General features: G+C 30.7%; 1 protein-coding gene across 3 annotated transcripts; it reads left to right on the top strand.

Moving 5' to 3' along the window:
• The first annotated feature begins 583 nt into the window (after window positions 1-583).
• LOC129300215 (heavy metal-associated isoprenylated plant protein 39-like) lies at window positions 584-3,357 on the top strand. 3 transcript variants are annotated; one of them, XM_054938761.1, is made up of 4 exons: window positions 584-642; window positions 779-862; window positions 1,224-1,302; window positions 2,232-3,357. In XM_054938761.1, exons 2-4 carry the CDS (start codon window positions 857-859, stop codon window positions 2,783-2,785), a joined length of 639 nt encoding a protein of 212 aa, XP_054794736.1. In that variant the 5' UTR covers window positions 584-642; window positions 779-856; the 3' UTR covers window positions 2,786-3,357. The 3 variants fall into 3 exon arrangements, with proteins under 3 accessions (XP_054794736.1, XP_054794738.1, XP_054794737.1); XM_054938763.1 differs by adding an exon at window positions 2,041-2,102 and having other exon boundaries at window positions 624-862; XM_054938762.1 differs by having other exon boundaries at window positions 639-674.
• Window positions 3,358-12,810: the final 9,453 nt, after the last annotated feature.

Genomic DNA, 12,810 nt, shown 5'->3' with positions numbered 1-12,810 from the left:
TTACTTTCTTTATTTAAAAATATAAGATATTTTTAATTAAATTTTACCTCCCAAAAAAGTAGTTACGTATTTTTTAACTAACTTTATTTTTATATTCATCTCTATTAAATATCCTATAATAAATATAAAATTATTATGGTACACTTTTAAAAAAAGAAAATAATTATACATTAAAAAACTAAAATATCTTATATTTTTTAATGGAGGGAGTAATAAAAATTGTTTTGAATTTTTAAAAAATATAAAATAAATAAAAAAATATCCTCTAAAAACTTAAAATTTAAAACAGAGGAGGGAATTAGATAAATTTTATAATTAAATAAGGTAAAATAGAAAAAATTATTAAACATTACTGTAAATTTTAAGAAAGCTTACAGTAACATGTAACAAAAGTTTTTTGTTCCTTAAAAAAAGCTAACATAACAAACGGGACGGAATGCTCACCAGACATGACTCGTCCGCCATCCCGCGCAAGCAAAAAGCCTCTAACGAATGTCACGCGCTCCATAGTACGCGTGGCCTTGTCCCTGTGGATAGAACTGCATCACTGCTGATCATGGTTTCTTTTTAATCTCATCACAACACTTCAATATATTTGCGTGCGATTCACACACACTCACTCTGTCTCTACCCCCCCACCCTGTAACTCTCTCCCTCCCCCCTAATCTACATTGGTTCGACTTTCGATCCGGATTTCTAATGCCATGTGTATCCTACTTATTTTTTCAATCTTCTTTCGATAAATCTTGATTTGATTAGCGTTTGCCTTCTCTCTCAGGGGCCAACTCCATTTCCTCGTCATCGCAAAATTCGTCTCGTCTCTCTGCCTTTGATCTGCAGATTCCTGCTTGTTAAAATGAAGGTACGATTCCCACTTCGGCTTTTGATTTTTTGGCTTTTCCTTTTTCCTGCGAAAACCGATGAATCGTTTCTCAATCATTTTTTATTCAATTCTGATTCTCCTCGACCTGTACTCTTCTCACTTCGTCTCTCTTATGTAAGATCTGAGTTGAATATTTCTGAACCGAATCTTGCTATCTCCCAAATCAGGATTGAATGTATTATTTGTGCCGCTTCTATTATGCGAAGTAACAGAGCTTCTTGTTGGAAGAAAAGTATTTGCTTTCATGTGTTAATTAAGATCTCGTTTGATATCATGTTATGATATTTTTATAGGAATTATTTGAATCTAAGCTGAACCACTTTCTGATTTGTGCTTACAGAAGTTTGCTGTGGTCAAGTTAGAATTGGAAGATGACAGGGCCAAGCAGAAGGCTCTGAAAACGGTCTCAGCACTTGCAGGTACAAAAAAGTTGTATTATACAGTATTCTGCCTTCTTCAATTTCCACGCTAACCATTTATTTATCCTGAGAAAATGAACGTTGGAGGAACTACGCGTTCCTCGCAGATTTTTGTGGGTGCGTTTTTATGCCGGACTGCATATTTACACCCATGTTTAAGGATTACAGTACTCTTAACTTTCTTTGCGTTCATGTTTGAACTGCTAAAAATGACCAAAGTAGTCTAGAATCTAGGTCTTCAAATTCTTAAGTTGTTAGATGCGTGTTTTTGTTACTTTGATTTGTCATATGCTCTTTTTAAATATTATTGTTATAGTTGCTGGGTTGTGGTAGGTGAAAGAGATATATTAATCCTTCATTTTTGTTCGTTGGCTAAAAATACTAAATCCTCATTTTACTTGAGATCATTAAGACATTAATCGGCCGTTAGCTTGTCAATAAATCTACAGTGGGATGCATTATCTGAAAAAAAGTTAAAATGGGGTTTCTTATTTGTGAAGGGATTTGTGGTGGAGGGAAAGGGAAAGGGAATACACCTTTGCTACGTCTATATATATAGTTAAGCATGATGAGTAAGGATTATGTATCTTTCTTTAGAATTACATTTTGCTCGCATAGTATGTAGTTAAGAAACTTGGGATATTGTAGGTATAAATCGCAAAAAGTGTGCCTTACAGGTTAAGTATTAAATAAAATATAAGATAGCAGACACGAATAATAATGCATATCACAACTCAGGGAGCTGTAATGAAACATGCTATTACAGAGTCAGAGGCTCACTCGCATGGAATGAAGTAAATGTAAGTTATTGGACTGAAAGAATTTTTATTTTGTTTGTTATGATTATATTGAGTCTTCCATAGTTGAAGCTGTTGATCTTTTGTCCCGATTTCTTTAAACAAAAGCAATCTGCTGCTATGTGCTTGCAGGGATAGATTCCATCTCTATGGACATGAAGCAGAAGAAATTAACTGTGATAGGAACAGTTGATCCGATCTCTGTGGTGAGCAAACTTCGCAAATACTGGCCAACAGATCTAATGTTGGTAGGAGCAGTTAAGGAGCCTGAGAAGAAAGAGGAGCCAAAGAAAGAAGAACCTAAGAAGGAGGGAGAAAAGAAAGAAGAGCCAAAGAAGGAGGAAGGAAAGAAAGAAGAGGAGAAGAAGGAAGGAAAGAAAGAAGAGGAGAAGAAGGAAGAAGCAAAGAAGGAAGGGGAGAAGAAGGATGAAAAGAAGGAGGAGAAGAAAGAAGAGGAGAAAAAGCCAGCCGCCGTCCCAAGTCCGGTTCCACACCCAGACCCTGCATTTTTAGAGATGGGGAGGGGGGGTTATAACAGGCCATATTACCCCTTCATGGCGTACAATCCCCAAATGGCATATAATACCCACATGGCAAATAATCCCTACATGGCATATTATCCCCCCATGGCCAGCTACTATGCTCAAAGCATGGAAGACAGTCCCAGCACTTGTGTTATTTTGTGATCAGCATTCAGCAAGCTGTCCGGAGATGAGGGAAAGACAAACTTTCTTAATATGATGCAGGATCTAAGCCTTTGATGCCTATAATAGGCTACAGCCAGGGCGATAGCAGCTCTTGTACATAGTAATATGGGGGTCTCTTGTTGAGTTTAAAACTCTTGTCGTGTTTTGAGAGAAAGGAATAAGTATGGGACACACACATGTAATCCATAGTCCCATACCAATTACCTGTAATAGTGACTAGATCGTACCATTACTTACCGAGATCATCAGTTAATTTTGTTTGTAGATGGCCGTCGGGACATACTGGAAAGAGCAGAGAATGCTAAGCGCACATATATACATATATGACGAGCTTTTATTGTAGTCAAATTAGGGGAAGTCCCAATCCCAGTGCATCCGCCACTTCGGATGAAAGAGGAACTGGCTTACTGTTATTTTTTTAGTGCTGCTCGTGTCTCTGATCTTGTGGGGCATGCTGGCTGAAAAGCCTCACCACGCGATCCTAGGGGTTGTGCTTACTGTGTGGTTCCCATTGTATTTTTCCTTTCAAGAGATTTGAGTCTTTGCATAGATATTTTAAGTAGATTAAAACACGCACCCGCACATTAAGTAATAAATTTTAAATTTAAAAAAGGTTTAATTATAAATTTTCCTACTTTGTTACAGAGTCCTTATATTTAGAATTATGATGATATTTGGTTCTATTTGATATTAAAAAAGGTGAACGAAATAATTATTGTATGGTCTAGCATTATTTCATTATTATTATTGTCTCATTATCATTATTTACATATATAATACTCCATTGAATCTTAAATGTGGAAGTGAAATAATTAATTTACATATATTTAAAAAAATAATTAAATTAGTTATTTGAAAAAAATACTTGTTGGTATCTCTAACATATTCTTTTTTTTTAATTATTTACATTAAAAATAATAAACGAGATAAAGAAGAATAATTATCTTACATTTAAGTTTAAAATTTAAAACAAAAATTTCACTAAGTCTTGTATTTAGAAGGGGGAAAAAGGAATGAGTGTTGATATTTTATATTCATAACGTAATTTGTATATTTTATTTCTTGAATTTTAAATGAACATATGGATAGGTGATTCACGGACGCACATGTGATTTGACAATACGAGTACTGATTAGACTATATATTCGATTACATGTTCACAATGGAATATATTTTATGTTTGGAGAGGTCGCTATTTTGTTGGCCCCATCGAGTAAAAATGAAGTATCATAATCCAATGATGTGATTGGTTGGTCTAAATTATCATCATTATTGTTTTTCCAGTGGGCTTTCCTGAGCCTCCCATCCCACCATTTGTCGAATCATTAATTAATTTTCCGCATAAAGAATGATAGGCTGTTGATTCTTCTCAATTATGTGTTTCAACACTGTCAATTTCAAATCTATACTCAGTTCTTTAATCTTATCCACCATTAATTAATTAATTAAAGTGATTCCTCCTTTTGTCTTCTCTCTCCTCCAAACAAGACGATAACCTAAGCTACCTTCATTCTATTTGGGTACCATGTCTTGTTAGCTTCTCTACGCTATCACCTTCCACATGTACTGTGCCAAAGCATGTAATTGATTTAATTAATCACAATTACATTAATTAATCATTCCGTACCCAATCAGAATAAATATTATCGTTTGAAAGCCTACCCTTCTTAAAGCTAGTCATTAAGTGTTTTGAACCCCACAAAATTATGGTTTGGTTTAATAAGATGGAGATTTCATCAGTAAGAAAACTATGAATTTTCTTATGTTGTGTTTGGATGTTTATGCATTAAATTTAAATTTAAATTTGGGCCAAATTCTTTGTTTGGGCACTTAAAAATATTCCTAATTTTTTTGTAAATTAAAATACTTCCTAAAATCCCATTATTTCAAGTTGCAATCCTTACCCCATCCTCATCAGTCGTATCTTGCATTGTCATTACCGATTGCTACTCCATTCTTGGCTCTCTCATTTAAGTGCCATTCTCGTCTCTCACTCAGATGAGTCCAGTCTTCTATGTCCTTCATTCCTCAAAGCTTTTCTTTGTTTTATCTACACTTACATCATCACTATCTTCTTTGGTCTTTTCTTTCTTTCCTCTTCTGTTAGCTTGTCTCTCTTAATTCCCCAAATATGTTTTGGACATATTTGTTGGGTGAATTGGTTCTGATATTTATATTATATTTGAGATTTTCTCCCTTGTTATTTTTGCTGTTTGATCTAGGATTAGATGAATTTATGTTTTTTTACTCTAATATTTAGTGAATAATTCTTCATATTTAGTTTGTTGACAAATATATATATATATATACATGGTTCTTGCGTACAATTTGAATAGGACATTTGTTCGATAAGTGAACTCTTGAATTCCAATGGTGATTTTCCATGAATAATTGCTATTAGCAACATGGTACATTTGAAAATGTTTTTATTTGTTTGGTTTTAATTGATTTTCTAATCTGTATGGATTATTATATTATCATGAAGAAACTCAACTTGATTCTTGAGCAGAGATGACAGGTTAGCAACAAGTATAAGGCAACAGAAGTGGATAGTAATTCTAACTGGACCCTCCTTAAAAGTGTTAGGTATAGTTAGAAGGTTTTATGCTCGAAGTACTTTTTTTTTTTTGGAGAGTGAAAATTCGCTCACAAACTAGAATGGCATTCAAGGCTAGACACTCTTTTCTTTTCTTTGCAATTTGGTTTGTTTTTTGAAATCTCTCCTAGAGAATTTATGGACAATGATTACAACTATAGGACTGATAAGAAGTGTATGAAAGCTAGGGGTTGGTAAACAAGGTTAAGACAAGTGTGTTTTAATCCTGATTCTGATAGGAGAAGCGAAGATGTTTTGAAGGCACACTTTGGCTTAGAAACTGCAAAATAAAATTGATAAATCTTTTATTGACCAACTCCATCAAAACCTACCTTTTTTTGCTTCTACCAAGGAAGTGTGTGGCACTTGAGATACTGTGATATTGCCACTAAAATGCCATACACTAATCCAAGCTTGCGCTGGATTATTATAAAGGAAGTGGTGGCACTTTAGCGCAATGTCACAGCAAAAAACAAGAGCAGAACACTCAAAGAATTGCTCTTAAGAGAAAGCAAAAAAAGAGATGAATAACACATGATTTTCAAACTCCTCTGTCAGGACATAGGAACCACGTAGAAGCTGATATATCTGAAAAGCCTAATGCTCCAACCTAACTTGTGTAGTTGTGTTACCTTTTCTATTTGAACTAAAAGTATGTTGTGTTAAAAAAAAAAAAGGAGAATAACAAGGAAAAAGTTAGCTCAAAAAATCCACAAAATTTTATTCTACAGTTGCTAAGCCAAAGTGCGCCTTCAAAACATCTTTGCTTGTCCTACCAAAATCAGTTTCTACATTTTGAACCATATCTCAGCTAGTAGTTGCCTAATCATTGTTCTTGATCTTGGATTTTCTTATCATAATTTCAACATGTCCTAATCTTTGACACTCTTTATTTATAAGGAACCAATATATATAATAGATTATTTTTATTGTCAAGTGCATTCTTTTAATGACTTGTAATTGTTCAGTTCAATGTGGAGTGTAAACAATTATTTATAAACTATTAATTTGTTTAATTCGTTATTCTTTTTTTGCTCTTCATAATGACTTGTAATTGTTAATTGCCTTCTTGATCTTTGTTAACAGAAAATGAGCAGCAAAGAATTCCAAATTCAAGCAATGGTGAGAGCAAGGAATAGTCACATTACATCATCTTCTTCACTTTCTCAGTTAACACTAATTAAAATTTTTGCACAAGGTCAGTTATCCAACTCTAGATTGCCAACAAATGGAAAGGGAAAAGAAAAATCAAGATCATATGTCATGTGGAATGGATAATTTGTTTGCTCAAGTGCTATATGAACAATTAGCTCTAGATAACAAGAGTGAAGGGGATTGAAAACCTCAAGCATATCAAGCTGTAGTAGATGTGTTACATGCAAAATTCAGTATTACTTTGGTGGTTAGTAACGTGAAGAATAGAATGAAGGCTTGGAAAAGGCATTATTCAATTATTACTAATATCAGAACAAGGACAAAGTTCAAATGAGATGATAAAAAAATGGCGGTAATTGAAATAGAAGATGTTGTCAAATGGAATGAATATGTTGAAATATGTAGAGTTTTAATGGTACGAAATTTATTTTAAAATTTGAGGTATGTGAAGTTTTAATGGTTATTAATGTTTCATCTAATCACTTTTATTTTTTCCTAGACTTTTCCTAAAGCAAATGGCTGTCAAAATAAAACAACAGAGAATTGGGAAGACATTGTCATGCTATGGGGGAGTGGAAGAGCCACTGGTGAAGGTGCTTCAAATTTCTACAAAGCCAAAAAAAAAACTTGGTGGAAAATAAGTTCATTCTATAGTTTCCCTAATTTGAGGACTTCAAAAGGTAGAAGTGATTCAAACTGTTAGAAAGCTAATAAAGGGTGATATAAAAGAGTTTAATTTACTCAGATACCTTTCCGATGACGAGAAAAAAGAGTAGATTCAATTTCTTCTTAAAAGTTGATAATATTCAACATTCTGTTTGTTGTTAAAACATTCCCATTTTTCATTTATTTGACATTGATACTATAACATATATAGACACTTTAGCTTTGTAAATATGGGATGAATATCACGTTGGTGTGGAGCGATATGAGTTTTTCTTATTATATCGGAATTTATTTATAGTCAAAGATTTCTTTATATTTTCTATATTGATGCTTTTTAATTTGATTATGTTGGAACTGAAATCATTACGAGCCATTTTGAATTTGTAGTCAAAATGTATATACTCAAGTTTTCTCTTTTTTAAAGTCGGATTATAAATGCAAGGAAAAATAAATGTGAATTTTGTTTTGGTGTTTGAAAATTTTGGTAATATTTTTAATATTTTGCTTTACTTGGCATTGAGAATATTTGGTTTTGGTGTTTCAAAATTTTAACAATATAATTAATATTTTGTTTTATTGTTGAATGACAAATTAATTCTATAATTCATCATTTTAAATTAAATTTTTAGGTTGTTTCTATTGATCAAATTTTCTTTAAAATGATTAGGATAATACGGTTGAAAGGTAAAAATTTTATTGATAATTTAAATGCAAAACAATAAAAAATTAAAACTTAAATTTAATTATGGTTATTTGAAATTTCTTGCACAATCCAAACAAAGAATTTTAATATTAAAATTTAAAAATTTTTAACTACCTAAATAAAGGATTTGAAATACATGGATTTAAAATATGAGATTTTAAATCCTTAATGTGCTTAATTTTGCTAATCCTTGTGATGTTGTGATTAACAAAGTTAGTATATGTTAATGAAATTAATTCTGTCAGTACCAGCACATGATTTTTATAGACATTTTAAAACTTTAGGATTAAAGTTGTAGATTGAAAATAAAAGAATTGGAAATAATAAAATAAAACAAAAAAATTAAAAACAAACACAATCAAAATATAGGAATTTACTGGTGTTTTCCCTAACAAAAAATCACTAGCATCACCCAAAATCCTTCTAAAGGTGCTGCTAAAAATGATATATTTGTTTGCACAGATTAATAAAAAAAAAGCCAGAATTTTGCATTTTAGTGAAAGTTTTCTTTTTTAAAAAAAAAAAAAAGAGCAACTCATTTTGGCAGAAGTTGAATCGTCGGTAAAGTCCTGAGCGTAGGGTCCACAGCTAATGCACTTTTTTTTTTTTTTCCCGTGCTGGTAAATTTCTTTATACCGATCGATTTACATATATTAGTCACATTTGAAATTAATTGGCTAACTAATGATGATGTGTGGCATTGACCAGATGATTTGATCAACGGGGTTATCATTACATACCACCAAATGTGTTTAATCCTAATTAAGTACATACAGACCGTCATTTTTTTTAATGAAAGTTATTATGATTAGCAAGGAAAGAATGACATTTAGGTCTGACGAAAATAATTTAATAACATTTAGGCTCAATAATTTTTTACTAAAATATAAGTTACAAATATTGATTCAAGCACCTTCAAGTGTGAAAGTCTCAAATACAATATTTTAGGAATAACTTTCAAGATTTGAATTCTTACTCTGTAATTAATACTTGTATATTTACAACGATTGAATTAATACTCACAACTTACCTTTCAGTAAATTTTGTTAAGATTTAACTTTTATGAAATTGGTATTTTGGAATTCAAGTTTGATTTTTCCCATTTATGTAAACAATGACGAAGTAAAAATGAAGTCATAATTGTTGTCAGATTAAGCTGAAGAATGAGTTTGAAGCGTTTGATAGCTCAACAGAGAGCTTAACAAGTGACAGCAATTCAGAATGGCCCAAATGTTGCAGGATGTTAGATCAACCTCCCCTGACCGATTACCCAATGCCCGCCAACTATATCTATGCATAAAAATTAGAGAAAATTAATATTTTTTTCAAGACCAGATTAACCATTTGATATTTAACTCAATTTTTGACTTTTAATTCGTTATAACTCAATTTTTATAATTTTAATTTAATTACAATTTAATCTCTAAACTTTAACTTATTATAATTCAATTTCTATAGCTTTTAATTTCTAGACTATAAAAGTAACAGCAGATAAGTTAGACACAATATTAAGTCATTATTCTTCTTCTTTAGTTAAGATATGCTAAACTAGTGACTTTTCTAAAAATGAAACATGAAATCTGATATAAACAAAAGTTATTAAATAGATCGATATAACAATAAATTGTATTCATATATTGTAAAAAAAGAGATTATCTTATACTGCTTACCCTGTATCATTAAAATTATCAATATAAAATTTTTTTAATTTTAAGTAAGAATTGCACATATTAAAATTATAATTAATATAAATATACATTTTAGTAATTTAAAACATTATTGCCTAAGTTTTAAGAAATAAATCTAGCCCTTAAAATTTATTTTCTAAAATATAAGTAACAACCAGGGGTGGGGCAGGATTTTCAGTTTAGGAGGCTGGGATTACGAAGCATATACATACAATATTTGAAGGAAAGTTTTATACGATATTCAACAAACGCATAAATGCTGTCTTTGAAACATTTGAGCATTATTTGCAAAGATTTAATTTGAAGTGTACAACGCTTATAATTATGAACAAGGCTTTGTGATAGAAATGTTGAGATGTACAGACGGGAAAATCAAAGTCTGTACATGGCAGAAACAATCCCAACAATGGTCGGTTGGATTGTTGAGGTTGTACCACATTGGACAACTTTCCTACCTACTTTTCAAAATCAAATATATGTGCCTCTCTGTTCCCTCCCAAAATTGATGTGGAAAATGACATAAACTTATCCATTTCGCAACTGAGATCCCACGCATATAGTTGTACATAGTTGAAGGTCTAGGTCGTTTCAGAAATTTCTGTATTTGTATTTTATGACGAGCTACTTGCAGTCAATTCAAAAAATTAGGTACTGACAATTTTGCATATGGATTATAAGCTTAGACCTTTCTTTGTTAAAACTTAAAATGTACCCAAAAAAAAAAAGTACCCCAAAAAAAAAAACATACTCACACAATTTTCCTATCTCTCGTAATCGATCATTATTGCTACTTCTTTTTATAATTTATTTAAATTTATATAGTTTTGTTTAGTGGTATTTAACCTTGTACTTGTCTCCATTACTTTGGACAAGATTTTGTGGGATGGGATGGGGCATGAGGTTAGCCTTGAAACATCTCATCGTGTCCCAAATATTATATATATATATATATATATTAAAATATATATTATATATATTAATATAATTTATTCTTATATTAACTATATTAATTATAATTTAATATTTATAATTATATTCAAAACTAAAAGTTCATGATATTGATAATTTTAATGAGATAAAGTAAGCATTGCAGGATAATATATTTTTTTAAAATATATTAATTATATTGGTATAATTTTTTTATATCTATCTATTTATTAATTTTTATTTATATTATATTTCTTGTTTTATTTTTGAAAGAATCAATCACTTCAAGTATCTCAATTAAAAAGAAAATCATTGAGTTGATATTGATATCTAGTGCTATTACTTTTGCAACTTAGAGACTATTTGTAGTATTGTAATGATGTGTTATGCCTTTATATATATATTTAACTTTAAGTTGTATGCTTTAATTATAATTGATATAATTTAATAATTATTTTTAAATTATTTTTATTTATATACTCATATTGTTTTAGTTTTAAGTTTAACAAGTTATGTAATTAATTAGATTTAATCACGTGCGTTGCAAGTTTTTTTAATAAAAAATGAAAATAATAATAGGAATGATAACATTTCCCAAAAAATCAATTTAAATAAAAAGATTTTGATGTTGTTAAAAAAAAAAATAGGTTTGACATAAATCAATTCAAATTTTTTTTATGTTAAATAAATGTTTTGATATAGACCCAGATCTCATGTATAAATGTAAGAGAATTTTTTTAAATGATACTAAATTAAAAATAAGAAACAAATTGTAACGAGAAAGGTGATTATGATTATTTAAAAATCATTATTTAGTTAAAAAAAATGTTAGAACACATAGTTTTTAATTTTGGGTTAAAGTGCATTTTTGCCCCTAAATTATTTTTGAGGCGCATCCAGCATCCTAATATTTTTGTTGGAGTAATTTTGCCTTTAAAATTATTAAAACGAAACATTTTGCTTTTTTTTGTTAAATTCCAATGTTGACTTCAAATGTTGATCTCAAAACTAGAACACGGGCACCTTAAGCCAAATTTCTTGTACCAAAGCTAGAAAACTTCACCCCAAGTTAGATCCCCTTATACTCAAATTAGAAGCCTTGTACCTCAAGTTAGAAGCCTGACACTGAAGTCAAAACTCTTATATCTCAAGCCAGACCTTTGTACTCAAGCTAAAATCCTTACACCTCCTTACATCCTCTACTTGTTGAATTTACATGTAATCCTTAATGCTTGCATGTAACAAGTAGTGTTGGTTTTTTTCAGCGACACTTTCTGCTACCCTTCACTTACTAGCCAGAGCTTTGGCAGGTGCACTGTCACCTATCGAAGCTTCAGTTTTGGTCATTGGATCTCTGGTGACTAGATTTTATGCCTTTTTGAAAAAAAAATTAACACAGAGATTCATTTCAATTATTTGCTCAAATTATTTAATAAATAAAATATTAACGTTAGTTTTTTAAGTACATTTAGTCCCTAAAACCAATTTTGTTTTTAATTAGGTCCTTTTTCCTAATTTTCTCAAAATTTTATTAGGCCTGCTATATATAACAAGCTAAGACATTATATTACATAACTAATTAATTTATAGAAATCATTTCCAAGCTATTAATTGGTGATGATGAGCTATTTATTTCCATTATAAACCAAAGGCGAAAGCCAGAGAGTATTTTTTTTTGTTTTAAAAAATGAGTAAATGGGCACGCGTTATATTTAGTGGAATATTAATTAAAGACGGTGAATTCATATGGTGAGAGTGTGAGCATTATTGAATGATGGAGGAGATGGGCACAACGGAATTGAAGAAATTGCGCATTCGTCCACACCACTATTCTCTAGAACCGATCATCATCAGAATAATAAGAACATTTTAGTCGTAAGAGAATAAGAATGATATCTATATATCCCTTGAAATATTTCATGTTTCTTCGTCAAAGTGACGAAATTGAACATTATATTATATAATATACACGCCAAAGCATTTATTAACCGAATATACATTAGAGATACTTTCACGTCAAACTTATTATGCTTTTGGGTATTTTTCTTGGAATGCATCCTTTGAACTGATCCAACAAGCCACGCATGCGCGCCACTGGGTGACCAAGATTGTTGACAAGGCTCATCATTCAACTAGTGTACTTTCTTCATCCTAGGCACGGAAAAGGTTTTAATTTGATTATATAAATTCTAAATTAAGGTATATTATTTTCGATTAATCCTATTCTAGCAGCAATGAGTTTGGTTTTTTTTTTTACTTGATTATATTT

This window comes from Prosopis cineraria, unplaced genomic scaffold, assembly GCF_029017545.1.
Source record: "Prosopis cineraria cultivar Desert tree isolate PC_DT_omini unplaced genomic scaffold, ASM2901754v1 PC1485, whole genome shotgun sequence".
In the NCBI taxonomy this organism is placed as follows: Eukaryota; Viridiplantae; Streptophyta; class Magnoliopsida; order Fabales; family Fabaceae; genus Prosopis; species Prosopis cineraria.
This window is presented reverse-complemented; position numbering and strand designations above follow the sequence as displayed.